Raw genomic sequence first — 13,692 nt, 5'->3', positions numbered from 1 at the left:
AATACTGCTTTTATATGTTTCTTCTACTTTTCACAGTAGGACTGCTTTTTATGTTTATAACCCGGTATTCCAAAATTAAATACCTCAATTACCAACTCCTTTAGAGTTTAGTTATTTGGAAATACACTTTTTTACACTGACCTACTTTCCTTACAATGAGTTACAGTATTTGTGCGTCAGACAGGAGATTGTGTCACTGCATGATATTTTATTCAGCTAATTTAGGAGGCTCTGGGCTTTGGAACTGGCCAGCCCAGCATTATGTTCCACTTGATATATCACTTTGTTCTACTTTACTTCAGCATCATAAATATGAATTCTCCTGAAATTTGTGTGCAGATTTACATAAAACTTTATAAGCAGCAGTACTTGGCTTGGCACTTCATTGTGAAGTTTAGGATGTCAGAGAGATGTTTCCGTTATAACACAACACAGAGCTTTGGTTTCAAAAGTAAAACTGTTAAAATCTGTAACATCAGCAATAGATACATAATCAAATGGTTATTACTTCCTGGCAGGACTGTACCCACATCAAGGATGGCAATTCTTAGTGGCCCTAGGCTACATTTAACACACACTTTTAGACAGACAGCCAGCCACTGAATCCTTCATTCACTTTATGTATGCAAACAAATACCACAGAATTACATCAGTACTGATACTGAACTTAATCTGGTGTTAAAAGAGAATGTCTTTACATCCCATTCCTGCATTGGATGGTGAAGGTAATGATATTTTCCACATGCTCTAAACATACACTTTAAGTGGCAAGTCAGAGCTGCTGCTGGGCCAACTGCTGACTGTGCTGGTGTTCAGACCAAATCAGCAGTCTAAACTACTATAACTGCCTCCCTGTTGTTTTTAGAACACCTGCATGCACCTGTACCTTTCACCTAAGCACCCCCTCAAACACACTTTACACCAAATAGCTCTCTCCTTTCTTACGGAGATGTTAACTATGATGTTCTTCCACAGAAATTGTATTACAGTACTTTACCCATCTTTATAGATGTTGTCATTTCTTTTTTAAAAGACAGTGTTGTGCACTTTTTTGGACTTAGCAAATCCAATTCCCAGTTAAGAAACATAGATCAGTCAGCAGCAAAAAAGATTATGATGTTACATTTTAACTCACTTATGGTTCCATGCCGATGTGTACACATGGCAAGAGACACAAGCTACATATAAAATGTGACTTTTTTAAAATATTTTTTTAAATGCATGAAAAATGGCTGTAGCATGTGACACTTTAATAGCACGGGACTGGGTGCAGCTGTAATTTCTCCCAGCTTCCATAACCATTACATACAGTCATAATGAGAGAATTAATTGAGAAAGGAATCATTTTAATGTGGATACCTACCTGCAGAACGGAATTTATTAAACTTTACTTAATGTGTCATGTTCTCTAAGTCTATGAAATTGTAGAGAAATCATTTTCCTCGTCATGTATATTTCTGGATCTTTGTCCAAGATAAGTTTTTTCGCCTGCCTCCGGTTTGTGTGGAGATGTCAAACTCAGACTGCATCTCTGTTATAGTACAAACTATGACTGCATTCACAATCTGTCTGCTAGTGGGGTCTGAAATTACAACAGTGACCATCAATTATTCACATCAGACACTGTGTGTGTGACAAAACACATGCTGCCAATGAATATTTAACTCTTGCACTTGACCAGACCTTTTTCCCTCAGCAGACATTTCAGGGATGAAAATGAATTTCCATATGAAACTGAAAAAAAACCAAATTAAAATTCTGTCAGTGGAGATGTTTCATCATCCTGCCGTGATAGTGAACGTTGGTGGTAACCGACAACTTAATCCTATTTGCTTTTGCAAGAGCAATGGCTCAGAACTATATCACATTATTGTTACAGGAGAAGCAGCTTTGCCAGTTAAACCATCTTCCCTGATTTCTTCAGCTCCCCTCGTCTCTTGAGACAGTCTGCACAGATGCAAAACAACTGTCTCCTGCAGGACTGCTCAGATAAGCACAACTGAATTCTCTTAGATGTGCCTCTGTTCACCTGCGCCTGTGAAAGCGGTGTTCAGATCAGTCACTGTGTAACAAAAGATACAGGCTATGCAGGTTTTTAACTTACAGAAAAAATATTTACCTTGTCCCCAGAGTAAACAGAATTTAGTTCCAACACTTGTGTCTATGCTTGTAATATTTGGAAGTCTGACAAAAATAATGTACGACGCTGTTAAAGTTATTCATCATTCTCCCCGAGGAGCTCTCGTTTGTTTGTTTGTTTTTCCAGGGGAGTGAATCTGCTGAGCTTGGGTATTGTGATGTGTATGATTCATGCGTGTTGTGTGCTTTAACTTTTATTTTTTTTCCCCTAATGGCTGCTTGTGAGCCTTTCTTTGGGGTGTGAGTGCAGGATGTGACACTGATAGAGGGACACTGACAATTGTCATTCTATCTGCAATTAATTCACTGAAAACACACTTTGTTTTCTGACAGCTGATAACACAGGTTTACAGAAAGTTTTGGTTTTGGTTTAATGTTGTCTTTTGTATTCTGTTACTGCAGGAAAACTCCTGCCCTCGTCCGTGAATACAAACTCACGGCAAGTCCATCTTACAAATATTTTGTATATTTTATATCAAACATTTCTGTGTTATAATTACATAATACACATACATGGTATAATTATTATCTAATACATACAACATATGATTACATATTACCCAAATACACTACAGTGAACACACTTGTGCTCAGTTTACATGTAAGTTGCCTGAAAAGGAACATAGGAAGATTAGTCATGTCATATTGTGACAGTACTTGACACATCCCTGCACGTTTGTGTATCTGTTTCAGTTTTTCTTAATATGCCACCAGGAAGGCATCACACTGACAGCAGTAGACAAGGAGAAGTGGATTTGTGACTGTGGAGTTGCTGGTTTAAATTGCCTGATTGACAGGGACAACCTGTGAGGGGGAACCAAACTCCTGCAACTTTTAGTGACTGCTTGGCATTACATGGATTTATCTGCACAACGGCTTTAACTGTTTGCTGGCTGGAAGTCTGTCTGTGCACTACAGAATCCCCAAGGCTGAATGTGTGAACCCTGAATAATGGTACAATATGTAGAAGGTAGTATAGAATGTAATAATAATTTTAGCTTTTTTAATGTTATTGTGTTTTTTCTCTGTTTTGACAGGTAAATCTAAGGGGGCTTCGTTTCTTGGCTTCGGGAGGGAGGCTGGAGCGCCTGGCGGCCAGGTGAGTTTCTCTGTTGTTTTTCCTGTTGTCCACATATATATATATATATATATATATATATATATATATATATATATATATATATATATATATATATTGTTATAATATGTTGTTATTATAATATTATAATAAAAGTTTCACAGAAAGACAAGCCGAGCTTTGTTTTTTTGTTGTTAGTAGGTAGTCTCTGATTAGGAAAAATGCTCAACACCCTGCTGGTTCCTAGGTAGTGCAGACAGTGATAGAGGTATTATGCTGTTAGTTTTTATTACCACAGCTTTTTCACTGGGGGTGAAAAAAGTAATTCCACATCTCCACATTAACCTTTTTAGTTCCAACAAAACAGACTCTCTCCACCATGCCTGTCTTTATTGATTTTTGAAAAAGAATCCAGCACCTTTATTTAATCAGGGACTGATTGCACTAAATTCTTTATATATTCTGAACCCAAGCTCCCAGAGTGTTACTACCAGGGCAGAGAAATCTGCTTCAGCTTAGTGTACCATCTCCTCTTTGGCTGTCTTAGTTGTTTCTAAAGCATTTTAGGGTCAGACCCTAACCTCTCGAGAAACTGATATTTTGAAGAGAAGAGGGACAACTTACAAACCTGTAGCTGCAGGTCGGAGATTTGTAGTCTGTCTAATTGAATGTCAGCTGGTCTAGCCTAATAACTGAAAAAGATAATTATTCTCTTAATTTACTGGCCTATGACAAGTAACCATGATTCCACTACATCTTGACCTACAAAATCCAGAAGTGACATGTTTTCTTGCTGGTCCTTCCCTCAGCCGAAACTGTCCTGGCTCAGGTGCACTTACCATGAACTGTAACAAAATGTAATTTAAAAACAATATTTTAGAACTTGAATTGAGGTTTTAAACTGCAAAAGTTCCTCTAAGATTACTACATAATTACGTTACTAAATAATCAGAGTGGATTAAACAAAGAAGTAAAAGAGTTTACTGAGATAATTATTATCCACATTTGAAACCTGTTCCTCTCTGACTCAGAACACTAGTAAAAAAGAGGCCAGACCCAGTGTTGCTGCAGGGTTTCAGTATCTTTGAGGAAAGGTAACAGCAGATGTGGGTCTGCTGTGCCGTGTGAAGACAGTGACAGGTTGTCATTTTGCAGACAGCAGATTCTTTTAAGACGTTTTTCATGACCTACATTTTAAGTCAGAGAAATTATCTTTATTTCTTTTATAGTGTATTTAATATATGTATTATACCTATACTATGTTATTTATTTACAAATGTTTACACTGAATTTAGATCATTTTAATCATTTTATAAAAATACTAAGTAATACAAAATAAAAGTTGTGCTCATTTTGAATATCTGCTGTCAGAACCCTTTCAGTGGTTACTGTGTCAATCCTCAGCTTGCAACAGAGATTCCATAAGGGCATGTGAGGAAGATTTGTAGCCAGCTACTACACATCACTCTGAGTTGTACTCACTCACATGATCTTTGCTTTCCTGGTCTGCAGCTTATTACTCTAATTAGTCCAAGCTCTTAAATGGCCTCCTAACCCAGTTTGTAGAGGTCAAATAGATATTAGTGACAGGATGACGTGACGAGGTCTCAATGGCTGGTCGGATATTTGAAGCTGCTCTAAACCAATTTTCATATTTTATGGTAATGTTTGTGTCCTTAACTACTGCATCATTTATAAGCACTTCTAACATAAAATGTGTTTTATATTATATTGTATAGAAACTGGTGAAGTAAACATCCAGCTCTGCTGTTTTTCCACTTAGTTTTAAGCTTTTGTTTGTTTGCTTTTGTCTTTTAGTCCTCTCTAAGGTCGGACATTGGGTTGGCGAGTCCTAGTTCAGTGACTACATCAGGAAAGCCTGCTGCTCCATTCTACTCCTTCAATGCAGCTAATCCCAGAAGACGTTCTCTGCAAGATCCCGCACCCATTGGTCAGTGATTAGAAGTAAAGGTTCTGCAGAGACAAATGTATATCTGTCTGTCTGTCTGTCTGTCTGTCTGTAACATTGTCATTAGCCTATATATTTAAATTTTACAATGTACAGTGGCAAGTCAGTATAACCTTATTATTCTAATGCATAATGTTATAACTGAAATTTTCCTTTATCTTTATGTGAAATTCAGTTGCAACTAATACATCTGTCGGTGACTTATGTCCTGTTTTTGTTTTGCCTTTGAACAAATAGATGTGCTTTCATCTCTCCACAGATCCCGTACAAACAAAAAAGGTTCGCAAGGTCCCTCCTGGCTTGCCTTCATCTGTGAGTGGGAGATCATCTACCTTTCACACATCTTTACGACACACATACACCTTCCCTTTCTATGCTTGTACACAAAGAGCACTTTTGACATCACACTTTTGGATAGAAATTCAGCTGTTTTTGTGGGACTTGCAGTGACACAAGTGGTGCTTGTTAATTTACATCAGTCTGACTTCTATATTTGTTGTTTACATGCTTGTTGTTTAATCGTGACATGTAAAGGTCTCTGGAGGGTATACCTTGCTGTAGATTTTGCTGTGGTTGTGTGTAAGTGTGTGTGCATGAACGTGTGTGTGTGTGCGTGTGTGTGAAATACACATGTGGACCTTGAGGTGATTGATTTTCAGTGCTGCCCTGTCACAGTCTAGCCTCCTCACAGCCTCTCCTGGGAGAAAGAGAGGCTGTCAGTGCGGATCCCCAGCTCTGCTCTTTTGATGTTTAATTAGTCATTACGTAGCTGAACAGGAGGACAGACAGAGATTAATAGCACAGAATATCTGAAATTTCTATTGGTAATGATCCCGGTGGAGCAGAAACCATTAGGATGCACAGAAGTGTGGAGCTCAGCTTGTATTCGCTTAGACAGGGGGTGTTGAAGTTCATTAATATGCATAAATCAGTAAGTCAAATGTTCATTGTTAAAACCCTGGTGGATTGGCAAAGATTTTATTAAACCTTGCTTTAAATTTCCAGAATTGGGAGAAAACCCTGATTTTGTTTGCTTTTTAACAAAAAAAACTGGTTTACCAAAATCCACAGTCCCTTTCCTTTAACGGCAGTGTTTTGTTTTTTTTTTGCAAAGGGAGTGTGAGACTGGATTTGCCTTTTTAGAGCTTTGATAATCGTCACCTCTACTGCTGTTACTCTGAAATTAAATATGGAACAGGGCACAGCACATAAAAGGGTGGCATGTGTTTTGTTTCTGGATTTGTATTTGAAAAGAAGTTTGTCAGAGCATGAGGTAAAGAAGCAGTCTCTGGCAGAAGCTTGAACGTGTGTTGCCTTCCTCGTAAGTAAGTGATATATTTGAGGTCTTGTCAGGCAGAGGGAGGGAGGCAAAGAATGGTTGCCTCACGGGTTACATCTCTTTGTTGTGTAAATGGGTGCTGGGCTTTTATTTGTCAGTACTTAACACATGGGCGCAGGTGCGGTTCTGTGACTCATAAGAGTACAATCAAGCGGTACAATGCTAGATGGGTAAAAACAGTGACAGAGCATGGGATAAAATACAGCTTCTTCTTGTCACTCAGTACAGCTCATAAGATAAGGCCTGGAGCTTGGAGGAATTATCCCAGTTAGTCTTTGATCCCATTTGAGAGAATAAAGATTGCGGTGTTGAATAAAGGCCTATAGGTCTCCTATAACCTGCTGACAGAGAAAGGGAAACATAAAGCTGTGTTGTGATAGATGGCATAGGTGGAAATATTTGAGGGGGGGGTTGTGTAGCAGCTTTTAGGAGGTGTTATGTTATGGGGCATAAGACTAATAGGAAGCAAAGGTAAGGTAAAAACTATTGAGGTGAGATTGCATACCTAGACTGTTAGAGATGTATGTCTAGGAATGGTTACCAGCCAAGACCCATGTTTGTACTGCTGGCATCGACACTGGAAGTAGTGAAGGTGGCGTTGAAGATGTGTCGAGGGGAAGGTGCACCTGGAGTCAGATCTACTTTGCCAGAGGCAGCTGTGTGAAGCGCCTGCAGCGTACCTGTAAAGCATGAATGCAGCTGCAGATGCCGGTGAAAGCTTTTGCTTGTGTAAGCAAATGCGAGAGCCTCAGCAGAGACCTGAATAGCTGCTTGATTTAAAAAAAATAAAAAATAAAAAAAATCAACACACTACTTCCTACCATTATGTCTACTGCTGCTGGGAATTTTCCTATTTATTTATTTCATTCTCAAATCCCTCTTTTTCCAGCTTGTATTCTCAGTCTAAAAATAAATGTAGGAGTTTTAAATCAGATGGGCAATGTAAGTTGCAAGTCCAAGCATGATGCGTGTGTGTGTGTGTACACAACATGATGGAGCTGAATCAAAATATTTATGGGAGTACATCCTCTGTGCATTTAGGTTTTGACACTGCTGTGCTCCAGGATGTGAAGACTATCTAGACGAGCCAGCTGGTGATTGCAAACATTTAAATGTTTATAGGGCTTTTTCATCTTATATACAGACACCCTCCTTCCTCAGCCACACACATACTTTCCTTTGTGGTTTGCCAGTTATGTGCTTGCAGACTTAGGATACTGTGGTGGTCGTAAATGTGTGATGAATATGCCTCAAGTGTGTTATTTTTAAAGATTGTTTAGAGCTATTTTTTCATAATCCCAACAAATTGAGAATATACATATCCCTGACTCTGTGTGACAGATAAACATCTTGAGAGGGCTGAAGCATGAAAGGTTTACCTTTTATTTTAGATGCAGTAGAAGCCTTGGCTGTATTTTCCTCCTTGTATTATTTGACTGTATATACTAAACCCAGAGCGAAGGACAGAGCATGTTGTCATTGGACAGACAGGCTGCTAGGCTGAGGGATGCTGATGGGCAGCTGCGTGGGCACCTGTCTGACAGGAGGACTGAAGAAAGAGGGAGAGAGAAAGAGAGAGAGAGCGAGAGAGAGAGAGAGAGAGCAGGGTTTTGTAGCTTGTGGGGAAAAGTTGCATCTTGTGGGATATTTATGGGAATCTGCAAGGGCATAGTGTGTATGTGTGTGTCTGCATGTCAGTTTGTTTGTGTAAATAGTGTTTTTCCCCCTTCTTGTCAGAAGCACAGCGGCTTGATGTGACACTTCCTCCCTGGCTTTGGTGATGTTATAGCTGCAGGATGAGAGAAAGAAAGTGGTGGGCTGAGATTCAGCTCCCCTTGGGGACTTTTGCAAGCGAGAACCCTGAGTGTGGATGACAAAAAAGATTGACATTTGCTTTTGACAGATCACTCAGACACCCTTGTTTCGGAGAGATTTGTACTGTGCGAGCTGTAAGAAAGGAAGTCTGCTTTAGGCTCTGAATCTTAAGACACAGAAATGTTCCTCGCAGTGCTGTCTGGTGTATGACATTCAAACGATGTATATGTTTTTGTCTCTCTCTATCCATCTGTCTTTAACAACTCAAAGACAGGGGATAATAATGCTGTACTGCAGCTTTTTTTGTTTCCTGCTTTGAACTGTGGCAGGGTGGGATGTAGTAACAGGGCTTCCAGAAGTGATCTTAGATCAAATGCATCAGTAGAGCCCTGTGTAAACAGCCAGGAACACCGCCGGCTTTTCAAAGTCTCAGACAAAATGAGATTTTGGGGCCACCCAGCAGAATAGTATAAAGCTGCATGTTTATATTTTACCCTCATAATATTAATAATATTACATGATTTGGAATAGGTTTCTGTTGTTTAGAACATCAAAGATGTAGTGAGTGACCTATAACTCTGTAAAAATAATGGAACAGAAAAATTCAGTGACTACAATGTGTATTCTAAATGTCATGTTTGTTTGGCCTGGTTGCGTCTGTTATTGCAGGCAACTGGCCTGCAATAACATACGCTTGTGGCAGGGGGCAGTATTTTAGGTTCTGTCCTGACTCCAGTTGGTGAGGTCCCCAGAGATGGCTTCATCAGATGACTGATTAGATAGACACCCTTGGTTTGACGGGGTGATGCTGAACAGTCGCAGCCACCTCTGGGACCCTGGGCTTCGTGTTTATCTTTGTTTGGGTTGCTGAAATTTACCACTGACATTAGAGGCTGCAGATAATGGAACAGGCAAACAAGCCAGAGGCCTGACCCCTTTCATCTGTGCGAACAAGGAGTTAAAAGGACAAAGAGAACAGAAATAATGCACAGATTAAAGTCATTACTCACATTCTGGCCTGTGGTAAATTATTCATGTGAGCCTTGCGTGAGTGTACAGCATTAATGCAAACCTTGATTTCAGATTGCTGGCAGACCCAAGAACACAGTCTGTCAACAATCACTAAGGTAGAATGTTTGTTATTTAAAGACTAGCAAGGCTTGGCTGCTGTGACCTGGAAAGCACATCACTGAACCACATGAAGCTCATGTAGTAGCTCATGTCCTAAACTCAAGACTCAGTTATGGGTCATAGATAATATGTGTGTGAGAGGGATAAATCACCTCAGTCCAACCATGTAATGGTTATAGATAACGTCAGTTTGCTTCGCACATAATACGCACAATATTTATAATGCTTCAGGAAACAATTGGAGCATCATCATGCAGTTCCATTTCAAACCTGTAATATTGTGTGATGATTTAATCTTTACCTTAAACTTATCATCTTTCCCGTAGCCCCTGCTCCTGCCAGAACAAAGTAATCTCTCCCCAGACCCCCACACTAAAGTGTTTTTCCTCCATCTTTCTCTTCCACCTCCTCACATCTCTCTTTCAAGTTTTCACATTTATCCTACAGTGTAAAACAATCCAAACCTGTTTTGCAAGCATTGTTGTCCATTGTTTTAAAAATTCCTGTCTTTTTAAAAATGATTTTACCACTATATGATTAATAATTAGATCTTGATGTCTGTATAGTGTGGGTGTAACTAAGGTCACAGAAAACATTGACTGTGTGTGAAATTGATTTCAGAGGTTTATCATTGTTACTTCTTAAAACAGACTTTTTTACAATAAACCCTATAATAAGCAAGCCAAAATCAGTCCATTCATAATAGAGCAAGGAGTTTTAAAAGGGTGAAGGTCTTAATACCCTGTTCACCCCCACTCTACGAGTCATCCCTCCCTAATTAGAACCAGAGCTTCTTACAGGAAACAATCTTACTGTCTGGTGACATCACCGCTAAATCCAACGAGTGAGATGGGGGTGACCTCAGCCTGTGGATTTGCTTGCTGTTTTACAGCACCCAAACAAATCCCAGGAAAAGCACCTTGTGATGACTCGGGTGTCTTTAGAGAGGATGGTGTGAACAGGTGGGTGGAGCCGCGCCTTCACCTCCCAAACAGATGCTAACTGCTTTCCTTAATATCAAGTCTATGAATTGTTTGTCATGATCCTTAAATCATTAAGTTTAATTTAATAAAATGTTTTATAGATTGTTGCTGTATCCCCTGCAGAGAAGTAGCTTGGCTGGATCCTGAATCAGAAGCCACTGTTGTGTGAGCCTCATTTCCTAAATTAATGCCTGTTTGTGCTGGCTTTTATGTTTTTTTCTCACAACATGGTGCTATGTGTCTGGACTTGTTTTAGCCCCTTCAAACCATCATGACCATTTTCTGACAGCATCAGCTTGAAACAGTGCCAGATATAAAGCCGTGACAACATGCAGAGCCAGTGTTTTGGATGAGTTTAAAAGAGTCTAAGAGAAGAAAGGGGGATAAATAATAACAGTACTAAAAGGAAAAGCATAATAAAGGCCTAGTTTTCTTAGGGAAGTGGAAGCTTTCATCTTTCTATAACAGTAATGTTCTCAATGAGTCTGCAGGCCTGCGTTTAGTCCAGCAAGCTTCGAGTGGTGCACATGAAAGGCTCCAGTCAGACTGTAGAGACCGGGCTCTCTGCAATATCTATCCTCTCCTTTCTTCTCTTCTTCTTTGCTCCCCCCTCCCACAGGGTGATAAAGGTAATGGGGAGCTGTGTGGCTTGCAGTGACAGTAAACCATGTTAAAATGGCTGTCAATGTTTTGCTCCCCCCTCTCAGTTCTCCCCTGTCGGAGGCCCCAGGGTTTAGGAAATGGAGCATTATTTTCCTGTTCCGACGTCATAAGCCAACCCCTTTGCAGCTGTTGCATGCTTTACAACTCTGTGTTTACAGGCACTTCAGCTAAAGGTCTCCCAACACCTAAACTCTCATATTTCACCTTTCATACTCTGCAGTCAATAATTTCCACCCTCCCATGGTCTGGATTTGGATTCATGGTTTTTCCTCTTTACACGTTGAGCCTTCACTTTCTCTCACTAATGACTCCTAATTGGCATGTGAGCCATGTGTGGGAACAGGTAGAATGTGTTGCCAGATGGTTGTGCTCATACAAAAGCCATATTTTACCTCAGTGCCTGTAGACTCATTTAATCATCACAAAAACAAAAAGATTAGACACTAGGGGATTAAAATGTGTGGAAGAGAACAGGCTCACTGCACTTATTTAGGCACTCATTTGGTCGTCTTTGAATTACACATATTAATGAAATCCTGCTTAAGAATGAAATGATTTTAGTTCCCGTTTGTTGGGGTCTCCCTGCAGAAAATCTGCATTTTTTTTTATGCTTGGAATTAAACGTTTTTCTTCTCTCTCTCTAAATCCGCTCACACATTTGTTTTCTGTCCCACCCACTTCCCTTTATCTTCTCTATACCCACCTCCCCGCCGCCTCCCCTCCCCCTCGTCCTCTTCCTCTTTGCCTCAGCACTTAGAGGCTTAAGAGAGGGATGTACCACATGAGCCACTCCCTTCTCACAGGCACCCCTTCCCACACTATGGAATGGTACAATCCCGCTTTGCATAAGTTTCCTCTGAGTGGGTCGTGTGTGGAGGCCAGTACTGAAAGAATTATTAGTCCCTTTTGAGCGGTTTGGATGTATGTCTAGTGAGCGAGCTAGTGTGTCGCTGCAGTCTACCTTGATCACTTAAATTGTTAAAGCTATAATGTATTGCGCCTACCCCGTCCCTGGAATGGGTAGTAACTCCTTAATGTATTACTACAACGGGAAATCGGTGAGTAGTCTCTTTGGGAATGTGTGTGTGTGTAAGACAGAAGAGCTGATAGAGGTGGACATGTGTGTATTTGACTGTCAGTGTGGTTGCATGTCTGATTATTTTAAGTTGGATACTTCTTTAGATCCATCTCTGTGTGTGAATGCATGTCTCCTCTGTCTGATTTTTATTACACTAGTTAGAGCTGTGTGACAGTATTATTAAAGTATTGCTGTATGAGCTGTTCAACTGTGGTTTAAAATTATTTTTAGTCTACTTTGTTCCCCAGCTTTGAATATTCTAGGATTCACATAAAAAGTTGAACCATTTTAAAAGCATTTTCTCACACAAAATGAAACAGTGTGGCAGAAAGTTTTTTTCTGTCTTGAATTTATTTTTACTGGATGGGTGCTGCAGCTTCGAGACTGGGTTGAAATAATAACAAGTGGGAGTCTGGGAATGATTAACCCTCATGCGTTGTTCGGGACATTTTTGTCCTCTGAGAGAAATTTTTCTGTTTATTTTGGCCATAACTTTGTCAATATGTGGACAAATTGAATCATTTTTCCTCAATAAGCTTAATTTTACATAAATTTTGTTAATATGATTTTAAAATTTTTCATAGGTCAACGGTACACTGTGGGCAAATTTTACCCCCTAATGTGTTGTTCGGGGACAAAAACGTCCCCTAACTTTAACGGTTTTAAAAATATATTAGATAAATATTTTTTTGAAATTTTTTTGCATAGACCTTTTAATTAACTTCAGTTCTAATCAACAGTAGTGAAAAAATCATTTTCCCCCAGGATTTTAACCCTTTAATCACCAATTTTATAAGGGGTGGTGCTGAAAATTGAAAAAAAAACACACAAAATGGCTCATTTTTAATAGAAAAGGTGAATGTGGACTGGATTCTTTTTAACCTTTATTATAGTCTTGGTCATGTCAAACATCAGTAAAAAAATTGACTTTATTGCATTATTAGTTTTTGCACAGCACTGGATTTTCTTTTTTTCTCCCATTTTGTCCCATAGACTTACATTATAAACACACTTTTTTTGACTGCACAGCCATGGCACTAAATAATCATGCATTCTTGATTGTTGGTGGTTTACCCCGTTGGTAGGAGGTAACATTTGTGATTTTTACAGTTAACAACTTAATTACCATATTAACCCTTTACCTGCAGGCCTGTGCTCATGTACTGTAGTTTCTGGCTTAAGTATATGGAGTTATAGGGAGTATTTTAGCACATAATTGTGTGTCTACACACTGTGTGTGTATGTTAGAGAGGAAGAGAGCCATTTGCACACTGTCAGGGAAGGAAAGTCAGGAAAATAAAGTTACTAAGTAAGTGAAGTGTACCTAATTCAGACGTACAACGGCAATGCATAAGCATGTAAAATGAAAACATCCAGGAGTTCTGGCGTCTGAAGTTGTGGATGGGTAAAATAGCTGTTTTTTTTTTTTTTTTAGCTTTCGGAAAACACGTCCTCCAGTAGAGTGACTTTACTTTTAGGTTAGTGTCTCAGTTGAGA

General features: G+C 39.4%; 1 protein-coding gene across 6 annotated transcripts in view; it reads left to right on the top strand.

Annotated features, from left to right (window-relative positions):
• tcf12 (transcription factor 12) overlaps nt 1-13,692 on the top strand; it is a 57,988-nt gene that overhangs the window by 21,602 nt on the left and 22,694 nt on the right. For 5 of the 6 annotated variants that reach the window (XM_028401613.1, XM_028401612.1, XM_028401610.1 and 2 more), the window contains exons 6-8: nt 3,177-3,238; nt 5,036-5,168; nt 5,446-5,498. In XM_028401613.1, the coding sequence (XP_028257414.1) occupies nt 3,177-3,238; nt 5,036-5,168; nt 5,446-5,498 (248 nt within the window). Of the gene's footprint in view, nt 1-3,176; nt 3,239-5,035; nt 5,169-5,445; nt 5,499-11,972; nt 12,176-13,692 lie in introns of those variants that run through there. The other variant, XM_028401615.1, reaches the window with a different exon arrangement.

Source organism: Parambassis ranga, chromosome 3 (genome assembly GCF_900634625.1).
Source record: "Parambassis ranga chromosome 3, fParRan2.1, whole genome shotgun sequence".
In the NCBI taxonomy this organism is placed as follows: domain Eukaryota; kingdom Metazoa; phylum Chordata; class Actinopteri; family Ambassidae; genus Parambassis; species Parambassis ranga.
This window is presented reverse-complemented; position numbering and strand designations above follow the sequence as displayed.